This window comes from Oryctolagus cuniculus, chromosome 13, assembly GCF_964237555.1.
Source record: "Oryctolagus cuniculus chromosome 13, mOryCun1.1, whole genome shotgun sequence".
In the NCBI taxonomy this organism is placed as follows: Eukaryota; Metazoa; Chordata; class Mammalia; order Lagomorpha; family Leporidae; genus Oryctolagus; species Oryctolagus cuniculus.
The window spans coordinates 41765478-41778030 of record NC_091444.1 but is presented as its reverse complement, the minus strand read 5'-3'; the positions used below and the strand labels follow the sequence as shown (position 1 = coordinate 41778030).

Here is a 12553-nt window from a genome sequence, read left to right as displayed (position 1 = left end):
GAGAGAGTAGAGGCAGAGAGAGAGGGGGGTCTTCCATCCGATGGTTCACTTCCCAATTGGCCACAATGGCTGGAGCTGTGCCGATCCGAATCCCGGAGCCAGGAGTTTCTTCCAGGTCTCCCACGTGAGTGCAGGGGCCCAAGGACCTGGGCCATCTTCTACTGCTTTTCCAGGCCATAGCAGAGAGCTTGATCAGAAGAGGAGCAGCCGGTACTAGAACTGGCGCCCATAAAGGATTTCAAGCACTTCAGGCCCAGGCGTTAACCCACAGCACCACAGCGCCAGCCCCCTATACGTATAGTTTTGTCAAACTTTGTTTTATATCATTATCAATCCAATTTTAAGAATGACATACTATAGTTTTAATGATCTGTGATTATTTTAAAATTTACTGTATATGAATGAAATGGTTATATTTTCATTTGCTTCTTGAATATAGCCCTCATCTATATTCCTGCTGAACTAGGGTCTTTTTACTTGTTGAATTCCTTATTTGTGGAGCATTAAGCCTTTGATTTAATTTGTAAATTAAAAATATGCTATCTCAAAAATTAGAAAAGACAAGGAAGGCAGGGAGGCAGGGAGGCAGGAAAGAAGAGTGAAGGGGTAAGGTGGTATAATTATGTTAGAATTATGTCTGTGAGCTAAAGTGACTCTGTTCTCTTTGTATTAATATCACATTAACATGAGAATTATGTTGTAGTAGTTATCATGCATTTGCTGTGAACCCTGAGGCTCTAATTTATTAATAAATTGCTTAAATAAAAAAAGAAACAAAACAACAACAACAAAAAATCCAGGCTTTGGAAGTTTGATGTATTCTGACTACCAGTAATCATTAGCCTGCAAGAGGCTGATTAGTAAACCTACTAATTTAACATAGTTGTCATGAATTTAGGTATACTATTCAATCATTCAAACCAAACTGCATAATGAGAAAACTGCATCAAAAAAAATGTTACTGTCCTTGCTGTTTCCTAGGCCTGTGCTCCTTTATATCACTGGCGAACTCTCAAGTCGACACCAGAAAAGGATCCAGTTGGCACCTGCTATGTAGCCATTCAGAATTTCAGTGCCTACGCCGAGTACTCTCCTTGCCGGAACAGTAAGTTACTTCTATTCCTCAGAGCTGAACTTTAGCCCTTGTAGACAGCAATGCAGATAAGCGCAGAATGCCACTGGTGCGTAATAGCATCACAGGAAATAAGTGATAAAGATTTTTGACAGCCTTATGGTGAGTCTTCATGTGACAACAGACCAGGCCTCTTCTGCGGAGCTCCTCTGTGTCTTTAGATATCTGTGGTGGGATTGATTGGTTTCTTTAGGCCTGAAGCCGTCAATAGCTACTCAGAATCACTCTGCACTGGAGAATGCTGACCACCTGCTTTACTCAGTGGCAGGCGTGGTGTTAAGGTGGCGTGTCCTGGCTGGGGATATATGTGCACTAAGCTTTCTCTGGCCTCTGTTCTCGAAGGCTGTTGCTTTCCTGGGCAGCTGTGTCATGCAATACCTGCATGGTTGGCTTTTCTGCTTCAGGTGTTTAACTCCCCTCCCCCCAACCCAAAACACTGGAAACCTACAGTCCACATCTCTAGTAGTTCTAGAATCTTCTGGCAAAGCATCCTTTCCAGCAGCCCTGTGAGTGCCATCTTTGGAACATTGCTATATGATTAATTCCCCTGGTGGCAAACCCAAGAACTTTGGGATAACATGATTAATTGATTGATCCATTTACTCTGAATCCTTTTTGTCCACCCTTCCAATTTCCTATGGGTTAGACAGATTACGAGAATCTGTGGACAAGCAATCGATAGGTCTTCATTCTGATTCTTAATAATTCATAAGATCACATTAGGGGGAGACATATCCTTAACAAGACCATCCTAGTGTCTCATTTCAAGATAGTTTTTTTTTTTTAAATGCAATCCCAAATCAGTTTCATTCCTAAAACTGTAAGTAAATATTCCCCACTTTGTAAGAATATTTTTAAAATTCAAGATTAACTGAGGTAAGACAATGGGCAAATATGAAGTAAAACAGTGAAAGTTAAGGAGGGATCAGCATATTAGAGGGTTAACAAAGAGGCCACTGAGATAAAGAACTGTAAGTGAAGCATTTTAACTCTGATGGTTTGGGCCGGAAGTTTCTGGCAAGAAGATTATGACTTTCTGTTTAAAAATACTGAAATAAATCAGACATTTCTTCACATTACAACAGTTGTCAGCTGAATGAATTATCTATGAAATAAGGGTTTTATTTTAAACAGCTTTAAACATGGCGGATCTTTGTAGATAATGAGATGATTATTCATTTAACACGTGCCTGTTGAGCACTAATGACTCTGTGTCTAGGAAATTCTGCAAAGAGCACGAGAATACAAGTCCCTGTGCTCAAGGCAGTGACTTCTAGGCGGAAAGACAAACAGATGGATAAAGAAGTCTGTGATACCATGTCAGGGAGTGAAGAGAGCCACAAATAACAATATAGCAAGACAAGAGAAGAGGCAGAAGCCAGGGCCTGGGTCAGGAGCGTAGGGAGTGCTTTTAGACAGGGTGTTAGGCAGGGATTCCTTTAGCAAGTGAGGTAAGGAGGGGAACAGCTTCCTGGGCACGTGAACAGCCAGTAAGAGGCATAGTTTGTATCATGTTCCATTCAAGTGCAGTGCCCCTGGGTTGGGTAAGAGACCAGCATTATATGCTAACGATAAAATTCAGCTAACAGCTAAAATCCAAAAGTTACTCAGAAAACTAATGGATGAGCTGAGATTCACCAGTGAACCTGTTTTCTCAGCATTTGCACTGGTCTATACCACAGTTTTCATGATTTGCTAATGCCGCTCTGCCACAACAGCGAACCATCATGAACACAAAGACAAACCCATCCTTCACCCGCTCTGCCTCCCAGAGTGTCACGTTCTTCCAGCTAGCATCAAGAAAGATCGTTATAAAACCCATCACTGCTTCTTGCTCTGCCTTTTGGCCTGACAGGGGCAGGATGTGAGAGCTCAGATGAAAAGACAGCACATGGAATCTTGACGAGTGGGGCAAAAGTTTCCGTGTGAGTTGGAACCATTGTCTAAACATGTAAATCTTCGGTCTCCCATCTTGAGTTACCTGGGCATATTATGATGGCAAAGAATCTACTGTTTATTCTTCTAAATACAGGAGCAGCTCAGCCCCTGGTAAAAATAGAGCTCGTATTGAATTGCAGAATAGCTAAGGAAATTGCCAAGAATTCTTCCAGGGCTAGTGCACAGCCACAGCGCTCACATCCTCATGGCCTTCCCGTTCACACTTGGACTTCTTCCGCCTCACATCAGCCAACAGGCAGATTTCCTGTCATGGCTGAGAAGTTCACAGTTCATTAACACAAAGCCAGCTTGTTCATGAGCATATGGCCCATGTCACAGAACAGAGACTTCAGTGATACGACTGTCCAAAGGGAATTTAAAGAAGCTTCATGTTCATTCTGCACCACGAAACCCTTCCACTGATCCTGTGAGTAGGACGGGAGTGCACCTGCTCATTCGTATTAGTGAGGAGCCTGTGGCTCTTCTGGTCATTCATGATTCAGGTGGGGATGGGTCGCACACACCCTTTCCTTTGTCTTCGGGAGCCAGCAGACAGCAGTGTGTGATCAGCATGCTTCCCAGGATTTGAGTTCACTCTGGGACGTGACTGCCAAGTTCACGGACCCTCTGTCGTTCTGGAAAGGAAGTGCTCTTCAGCTCTCGTATATTATGATTCAACAAGAAAAAACTGCTAAGGGGGTGAACCTCACTCTCTGCTATGATTGCTACCAGTATTTGAAGCTGGTTGTGAAGTGAATTGTGTGAAAAATAATATTCTCAGTGAAAAATTTTTATTTACCCTTTTCAGTTTTCTGTTTTAAAGCAAAATTATTTCAAAGAATGGTCATTTTTTTTCCATTTTGAGTAATTGAAAAGATTAAAAACAAAAACCGAGTTGATTTTTGAAAGTTTTTAAAGATATATGCATTTAAAAGTACATGTCTTAAATATCACATAGTAATATTCATATGTTTCTGGATGCATATAAATATTTATACCCATGAACTTCTAGAAAACTCATCCCTAGACATTTGAGGTTATATAGATGAGCTTTTAGGGGGCTTTATAGGATTCATAACCATAAACCACAAAATATAGTTGTAAAAGAAATAACTAATTGTGTTAAAATAGTGTATGAAGTAGAAAAATATTTTAAAAAATAAAGAAAGCATCTGGAAAGAATTGATGACAATGCTAAAATTAGCAAAGTACTGACAAAAGAAAAGAAAAAAAAAACAAAGCCTCACAGAAGACATTCTAGAGAAAGCTGGAAAGGACAGATCCATTTCAGGAGTTTCTGAAACCAGCCATGCTCAGCCTGCAATTGTTCCTTATGATGGTGTATATTTCCTTTCAGTCCTTCTTACTTTAATTTCCATTCAGGAATTTCTTGATAAGGTAGGAGCAATTATTTGCATATTCATATTTAACTGTGAGGGTGATTTAAAACATTTGTGGATGTTTATAGCCCTTATCTATACTCTTGAGCAACAGTGGTTTTTCTCTGTACTACTTGTTGTATTCTTTGTTTAGTGGAGGGTTAAGCTTCTGATTATAAAGAAAACTGAAAATATGTCATTGTAAGAATTAAAAGAAAAATATGAAAAGAAGGGAGGGCAGGATTGAGGGAGGGAGGAGAGAGTAGGGTGGGAAGAATCATTATGCTTTTAAAACAGTATATATGAAACTTGTTCCCTTTTTTATAAATCAAAAATTTAAAAAAATAAGTCTAGGAGGGCTGGTGCCACAACTCAATAGGCTAATCCTCTGCCTGCGGCGCCAGCACACCAGGTTCTAGTCCCAGTCGGGGCACCGGATCCTGTCCCGGTTGCCCCTCTTTCAGTCCAGCTCTCTGCTGTGGCCTGGAGTGCAGTGGAGGATGGCCCAAGTCCTTGGGCTCGGCACCTGCATGAGAGACCAGGAAAAGCACCTGGCTCCTGGCTTTGGATCAGCGCGGTGTGCTGGCCACACCACACTGGCTGCAGCAGCCATTGGAGGGTGAACCAACGGTAAAGGAAGACCTTTTTCTCTCTCTCTCTCACTGTCCACTCTGCCTGTCAAAAAAAAAAAAAAAAGTCTAGGGGTGGATTTGTGGTACAGGCCATTAAGCTGCCCCTTAGGACACCTGCATCCCATATTAGAGAGCCTGATTAGAGAGAGTCCCTCTTGCTCTGCTTCCGCTCCTGCTCCCTGCTAATGTGCCTGGCAGGCAGCAGCTGAGCCTTGAAGGGCAGAGTTAGAGAGAGAGAGGGAGAGAGAGTAAGAGACAGAGAGAGATCTTCCATCCACTGGTTCACTCCATGAAGCCGTGAGCTTCATTCAGGTCTCCCACATGAGTGTAGGGGCCTAAGGACTTGGGGCATCTTCCACTGCTTTCCCAGGTGCCTTAATAGGGAGCTGGATCAGAAGCAGAACAACCAGGAATTGAACCGACATCCATATGGGATGCTAGCGCTGTAGTTGGTGACTCAACCCATTATGCCACAACAACAGCACACCAGTCCCGGTTTTTACAGGCATTGGGAGACTGAACCAGCAGATGGAATATCTTAATCTCCCTCTCTCCCCGACACTCTGACTTTCAAATAGATAAGTAAATCTAAAACAAAATCTTAAATAATTTTGGTTGCGAAAAATCTTGAAATCTATGCTTTAAGGGGTCTCCAAAAAGTTCATGGAAAGTGTATACTCTGAAAAACAATGCATGATTTCAAAAGCCTTTTGCACTCAAATAAACTTACTAATTTCATTTTTGAAGTCCTCTCATAGGTAATTATTGAAATTCTCTCTACTTATCTATGTTTTAGCTATAATTTAAACAATGGAAATGTGTTTCATATAGCACTTTAGAGGTTGTAGATTTATTTATTTGAGAGGCAGAGTTACAGAGAGAGAGAGGGAGAGACAGAGGGGTCTTCCATTACTGGTTTGTTCCCCAAATGGGTGCGGTAGGCTGGAACTGGGCCAGTATGGAGCCAGGAGCCTCCTCTGGGTCCCCCTTGTGGGTGCAGGGGCCCAAGCACTCGAGCCACCTTAGTAGCTTTCCCAGACCATCAGCAGGGAGCTGGATCTGAGGAGGAGCAGCTGGGACGTGAACCTGTTTCCTCATGGGATGCTGGCAGTGCAGGCAGAGGTTTAAGCTACTATGCCACAGCGCCAGCCCCCTGTCGAAATTACTTTAAAGGATAAGTTATACGCATTAAAATCATGATTCTAATGCACTGGAGATTTTTGAGAACAATATTCTGTGAATTCACCTGCTGGCCGGCATAGAGTTTACAAACCTGCACTGTACAATGAGATCTTACTGGACATCCAGCTAGTGAGTTAAATTGAACAAGACAGAAAATAAACCATTTCTAGAGAGTTTTCTCTTCTGTGAACACCAGCATTGCAATCTCAATCCCTTTGAGATTCACTGCAACCAGCAATGCAGTTTCCCAATTTACCTAACTTATCATAATGGAATAATTTACAGTTCACTTCCTGTTAAAAAGCACAGAAATGGAAATCCTGGTTGGCACCCAGCAGAAAGCATCGCACAGGCGGTCTTGTTTAGCTCCCCTTCTCCAGGGCATGGAATGTTAGGAATGGAAATTTGCCTGCTTTCTCTCGGACTGAGTGGGGGGAGCATGGCAGCCACTGCCATGTGGGGATGTGGAACAATGAAAGGTTTTATTTCTTCATGAACATGAGTTGTAAAACTAAATATAAAAAGCCAGAGACACGTGGTCCTGTTGATCTTACCATAGAATCACAGTGATATTTGTGATTAGGAAATAGAAAGATGTTTAATAGAGTTCTTAGAATGAATTTTTTAAAAATATATAAAATATATTGATGTTTTAATATATAAATCTATAGAGATAACGGAATACCTTGACTTGGTCATTAAAATATATCTTGGGAATGATGACATCATAACATTTATATATTTTGATCAACCCAGGCAACGCTGATCCTGAAGGCCAGGGTTACTGCCAAGCAGGATTTAGTCTGGATTTTTATAAGGTAAATTATTTTAGTCTTGTAGCTTCTAAAATGTAATGTTTGATTCTTTTTACAATCCTATGCCTCTCATTCCCACACCCCCAAACAACAACCAAAGAACTTTTAGACACATATTCATCATCATATCTGACAACTTTACATCTTTTTGTTTGCTCTTAATTTCTTTTCTTTCCAAGTAACCTATGTGCATGACAACCTTATCAGTCCAGAAGTACACGCGATGAAAAGCAACAGTCTTTCTTTCTACCCTTTGTAGCAACCATTCTCACATGAAAATCGCCAAAACACAGTAAAAAAAAAAAAAAAAGCCCATGGGCTGGCGCTGTGACATAGTTGGTAAAGCCACCACCTGCAGTGGCAGCATCCCATGTGGGTGCTGGTTCAAGCCCTGGCTGCTCCACTTCCGATCCAGCTCTCTGCTATGGCCTGGGTAGGCAGTGGAAGATGGCATAAGTCCTTGTGCCCCTGCACTTATGTGGGAGACCTGGAAGAAGCTCCTGGCTCCTAGCTTCGGATTGGCACAGCTCCAGCCATAATGGTCAATTGGGGAGTGAACCGGCTCTCTCTCTCTCTCTCTAACTCTTTCAAATAAATAAATGTTTTTTAAAAAGTCTGTTTCTAAAAAATCATAAGAACCTACAAATTGTTTGCTCTCTTGACTTAATGCACCAATGAGATTTAATATTTGGATTAAAATTCGCATATCCTCTTATAAAATTAAAAACAGAGATGTCCAGTATGTGTATAATGGACCAAGACTCCATGGTTTTGAAAACAGTATAGAAAAATTTCATAGACATCTGAACTGTTTTATTGTCTATCATGGCATTTTTTTAATCATGGCTGTTTTGTTTGTTGCCTCTGCATGTTCAAGATGTAGAGTACAGATGGTGGGGTTGTAAGTAGATGGGGAAAGTTTTCTATTTTCTAGTCTGGAGTTTTCATTCTTCCTTCTGAGAATGAGGGCAACTTGCAGATGTCTGAAAAAAAGAGCTATTACTATGGCATTGAAAGAAATTAAAACAGAATTTTTCTTTTTATCACCAAGGTTCAAAAAACCAGATCTGCCACATGGCACCATATTAAACATGTAGCTATTTCGCTTACCAGAGGTAGTGCCAAAAAACTGAATTTATATATTCTCAAAGGAGAGGGTTCTACTTAATTGAGTTAATTTAAAATTACTTGATACACTAAATAATTGAAAGTTAAGAATAGGAAAGAAAATGACCTGCAGGCCTCATATATAAGGGCCTCTTTGAAGAATCTCTTTTTTATGTGTAACAAATTGTTAGAGCAGTGCTTATTATTAACCATGATCTATCATCCTTTACAAAATGTCAACATTTCTTTTCAATTGTTACTGGTATTCTTTCTGTTTTGCAGAATGGAGACCTCATAGTAGGAGGACCTGGAAGTTTCTACTGGCAAGGTATGTTCTATTGGCAGGAGAGGAAGCAGAAGTAAATTGAGATGTTCACTTTTTATTCTGTGAATGGTATAGCCCCATTCATAGTTTCTGGGATAGAGCATCCTTTCAATCTGCAGCTTGTTATATGAATGGTATTTGAAAATCCTCTTGCAACTGAAGTCATTTCTCCACCAACAACTTATTGAGGCTGTACCAGTCCTTGTACCAGATGCCACAGATACAGTAGTGAATCAAAATAGGGTTCCTATCTGGGTAGAGATATAGGCAGTGACAGAATATTCACCTGAGAACCTGAGAAATGTCAAGCAGGACGCACACTCCAATGGAAGGGAATGTCGTGATGGTGCCATGAGACCCTGGGGGTCCTCTCCACAGTGGCAGTGCACAGGTGTGCTGGAATACCATCTGTGCCTTGCCATGAACATAGAGGCACATGCACAGAGAGGATGGCTTCTTCTAAGGCTTACGATGGCATGGCTTAGGCCAGCAGCAGCCCAGGAGTGCAGAGCCAGTGGGATGAAGGGAAGTCAGGGTGACCAGAGTTAAGAGAACCTGGGAACAGCTGGATCAGTGGTATGGAGTGGCCTTACCTGCCACACAGGGCTTTCAGGTCAGGGTAGACAGTTTTGTCTTTATTCCACAAACAGTGGGAAACTGCTATGGATTTCTCAGGATTTAAGTGGATGCTGTTAGCTAGAGTAAGAAGGAGTTATCTGTCCTAAGGGTAATGGAAACCATTAGGAAAATGTAGCCATGGATGCTATGATCAAACGCTGGGGGCCAGCATTGTGGCACAGATGGTTAAGCCACAGTCTGCTTGCTGGCGTCCCATATCAGATTGCCAGTGCATGTCCCAGCTGCTCTGCTTCTGATCCAGTGTCCTCCTAATGCACCTGGGAAGGCAGCACAGGATGGCCAGGGTGCTCAGGCCTTTGCCACCCACATGAGAGACTTGGATGGAGTTCCTGACTCCTGGCTTCAACCTGGCTCAACCCTGGTCGTTGTAGCCATTTGTGAAGGGAATCAGCAGGTGGAGAATTCTCTCTCCACACCACTGCTTCAAGTAAATAAATAAATCTTAAAAAAAAAAAAGAGACCGCTCCGGCTGCAAATGGAAAATGGATTGGAAATTGGCCAAGGTGAAATATCAAAAAGCTAGTTATGAGATTGTAAACTAAATAAGGCCAAGGAGCTATAAGGCTCAGGTAACAATGTTTCCTTCATAGGGTGGTGATGGCACAGATTTTAAAAGAGGAGAAATCTGAGACACTCTTTAGAGGCAAAATAAGCAGCCTAAGTGGTGGACTGACTACTTGGGCAGGCGTAAGGGGAAGGTGTCAAGGCTGTGTTTCTGACTTTTGCCCCCGAATGGATGTAACTGGGTTGCACTGAGATAGAGGACACTGGGTTTGGGGTGCGCTGGTTAGAGATGGTGAGCTGGCTTTTGATTATGTTGGGTATGGAAATGTTTGAGCTATCCAATAGCTCCAGCGTAAATATTTAGATGTATTGGCCTGTGCTCAGAGAAGATACCCAGGTTGAAATACTTTTATTTTTTTTAATTTTTTTTTTTTATTTTTTTTTGACAGGCAGAGTGGACAGTGAGAGAGAGAGACAGAGAGAAAGGTCTTCCTTTTGCCGTTGGTTCACCCTCCAATGGCCGCCGCGGCCGGTGCACCGCGCTGATCCGATGGCAGGAGCCAGGAGCCAGGTGCTTTTCCTGGTCTCCCATGGGGTGCAGGGCCCAAGCACCTGGGCCATCCTCCACTGCACTCCCTGGCCACAGCAGAGGGCTGGCCTGGAAGAGGGGCAACCAGGACAGAATCCGGCGCCCCGACCGGGACTAGAACCCGGTGTGCCGGCGCCGCTAGGCGGAGGATTAGCCTATTGAGCCGCGGCGCCGGCCTCCCAGGTTGAAATACAAATTCACATCACATGCGTATTGGTGATAAATGAAGCCCTGGGTATGGATGGTACCTATACAGAGAAGACAGATTGCATGTTGGCTGTTAGGTTTAGGATAGTGGTAGAAGAAAATCTGACACCTATGAATAATTGAGGGAGACTTTTTTTTCCAATGGAATAGACTTGATTGGGTTTAGAAGTCATTAGGAAAGGCCAAAAGAGATGGATTCATGATAAAATTTTATATGAATTTACTGTTAAGCTTAATTCATGTGTAAACAATTATCAACATCAAATACTTAACATTTTATATCTAAAATTACATTGCAAAGTGAAAATATATTGCATACAACAGATGATATAAAATTTAAAAAATGTTTTAAAATGTGTCCTTTAATTCATTTGGCTAATTTAATGTATTTCATTCCTTTCTTTATATTGTAAAAAAAAATTCCTATACAAATGATTTGCTGAAAATGATCCATGCCAAGGGCATGTAGAAGCACTTGACTGAGATGTAGTTGTATACTTTAAAAGTCCATCCCAACTTAAGATTGTAATGTCAGGGGCCAGCGCTGTGGCATAGGGGTAAAGCTGCTGCTTGTCATGCTGGCATCCCATATGGGCACCTGTTCAAGTCCTGGCTGCTCCACTTCCGATCCAGCTCTCTGCTATGGCCTGGGAAAGCAGTAGAAGATGGCCCAAGTCCTTGGGCCCCTGAACCCACATGAGAGATGTGGAAGAAGCTCCTGTCTCCTGATCAGCACAGCTCTGGCCATTGTGGCCATCTGGGGAGTGGGCCAGCAGATGGAAGACCCCTGTCTCTCTCTCTCTCTCTCTTTCTCTCTCTGCAACTCTGCCTTTCAAATAAAATATAATAAATATTTTTAAAAAGATTGTAATGTTTATAGATAAAATTGAAGGAGACAACCAAAGGCTCTGGGTGTGTATGTGTGTGTGTGTGTGGTGTGTATGGGGTATTTATCTTTAATCCAGAGAAAATTAGCCAATTCTGCTGACATTATTCATGGACTCCTATGTAAACACCATTGTCTTAGTATTGAAACAATTATTTCAGTCTCAATCACTTGAAAATATTTATGACCTGGTTGGACAGTTTTACTCCTTTTTGGACTTTAAACAGACTATGGGAATTATGTGAATTCCCAAAGAATAATTTGTCTTTAAAATTAACATTAAATGTTTAAACAGTTTTCTCTCCAAGTATGAGATCATGCTGTTGCCTCAGATGCCCTTTATAAATATGGGAATGCATAGAAATTGCAGCAGAAAATTGCTGGCTGCCTTTTAGAGACTTATCACCCTGATAAAATCATATTCTGAGATTTCTGAGATTAGCCAAAGTGCTTACATCAGTGTTGTGGCAATGGTTCTTTCTGCTGAAATTGCGGATCTCAGTGGACCTGGCTGCCTCCCATTATAACAGTTTTATGTTTTTCTTCAATATATTTTAGTAGCACAAGTAAGTGGCTCAAAGACTATGGAATACCTTTGTTTAATTTAGCTGATATATTTATAGTCTATTACTTGGATAAGTGATTTAGATTTAATATAGCATCCATACTTTTCTTTCTTTTTTAAAGATTTATTTATTTGAAAGGAAGAGCCATAGAAAGGCAGAGGCAGAGGCAGAGGCAGAGAGAAATGGATCCTCCATTAACTGGTTCACTCCCCAAATAGCTGCAATGGCCGGAGCTGGGCTGATCCGAAACCAGGAGCCAAGAGCTTCTTCCGGGTCTCCCACATGGGTGCAGGGGCCCAAGGACCTGGGCCATCTCCACAGCTTTCCCAGGTGCACCAGCAGAAAGCTGGATTGGAAGCAGAGCAGCCAGGACTTGAACCAGTCTGCATATGGGATGCCTGCACTGCAGGTGGTGGCTTTACCCACCATGCCCCAGCCCCACCCCCAAGATTTAATGTGGCATCCATACTTTTCTTTTTTTTTTCTTTTTTCTTTTTTTTTGACAGGCAGAGTGGACAGTGAGAGAGAGAGACAGAGAGAAAGGTCTTCCTTTTGCCGTTGGTTCACCCTCCAATGGCCGCCGCGGCCGGTGCACCGCGCTGATCCGATGGCAGGAGCCAGGAGCCAGGTGCTTTTCCTGGTCTCCCCTGGG

The 12553-nt window shown here is 42.2% G+C and overlaps 1 protein-coding gene across 1 annotated transcript in view; it reads left to right on the top strand.

Moving 5' to 3' along the window:
• The window catches only part of ITGA8 (integrin subunit alpha 8), a 194490-nt gene that overhangs the window by 32704 nt on the left and 149233 nt on the right, over nt 1-12553 (top strand). Inside the window, exons 4-6 of the mRNA XM_002717427.5 lie at nt 982-1105; nt 7020-7081; nt 8468-8513. Of these exons, the coding sequence (XP_002717473.2) occupies nt 982-1105; nt 7020-7081; nt 8468-8513 (232 nt within the window). The remainder of the gene's footprint in view (nt 1-981; nt 1106-7019; nt 7082-8467; nt 8514-12553) is intronic.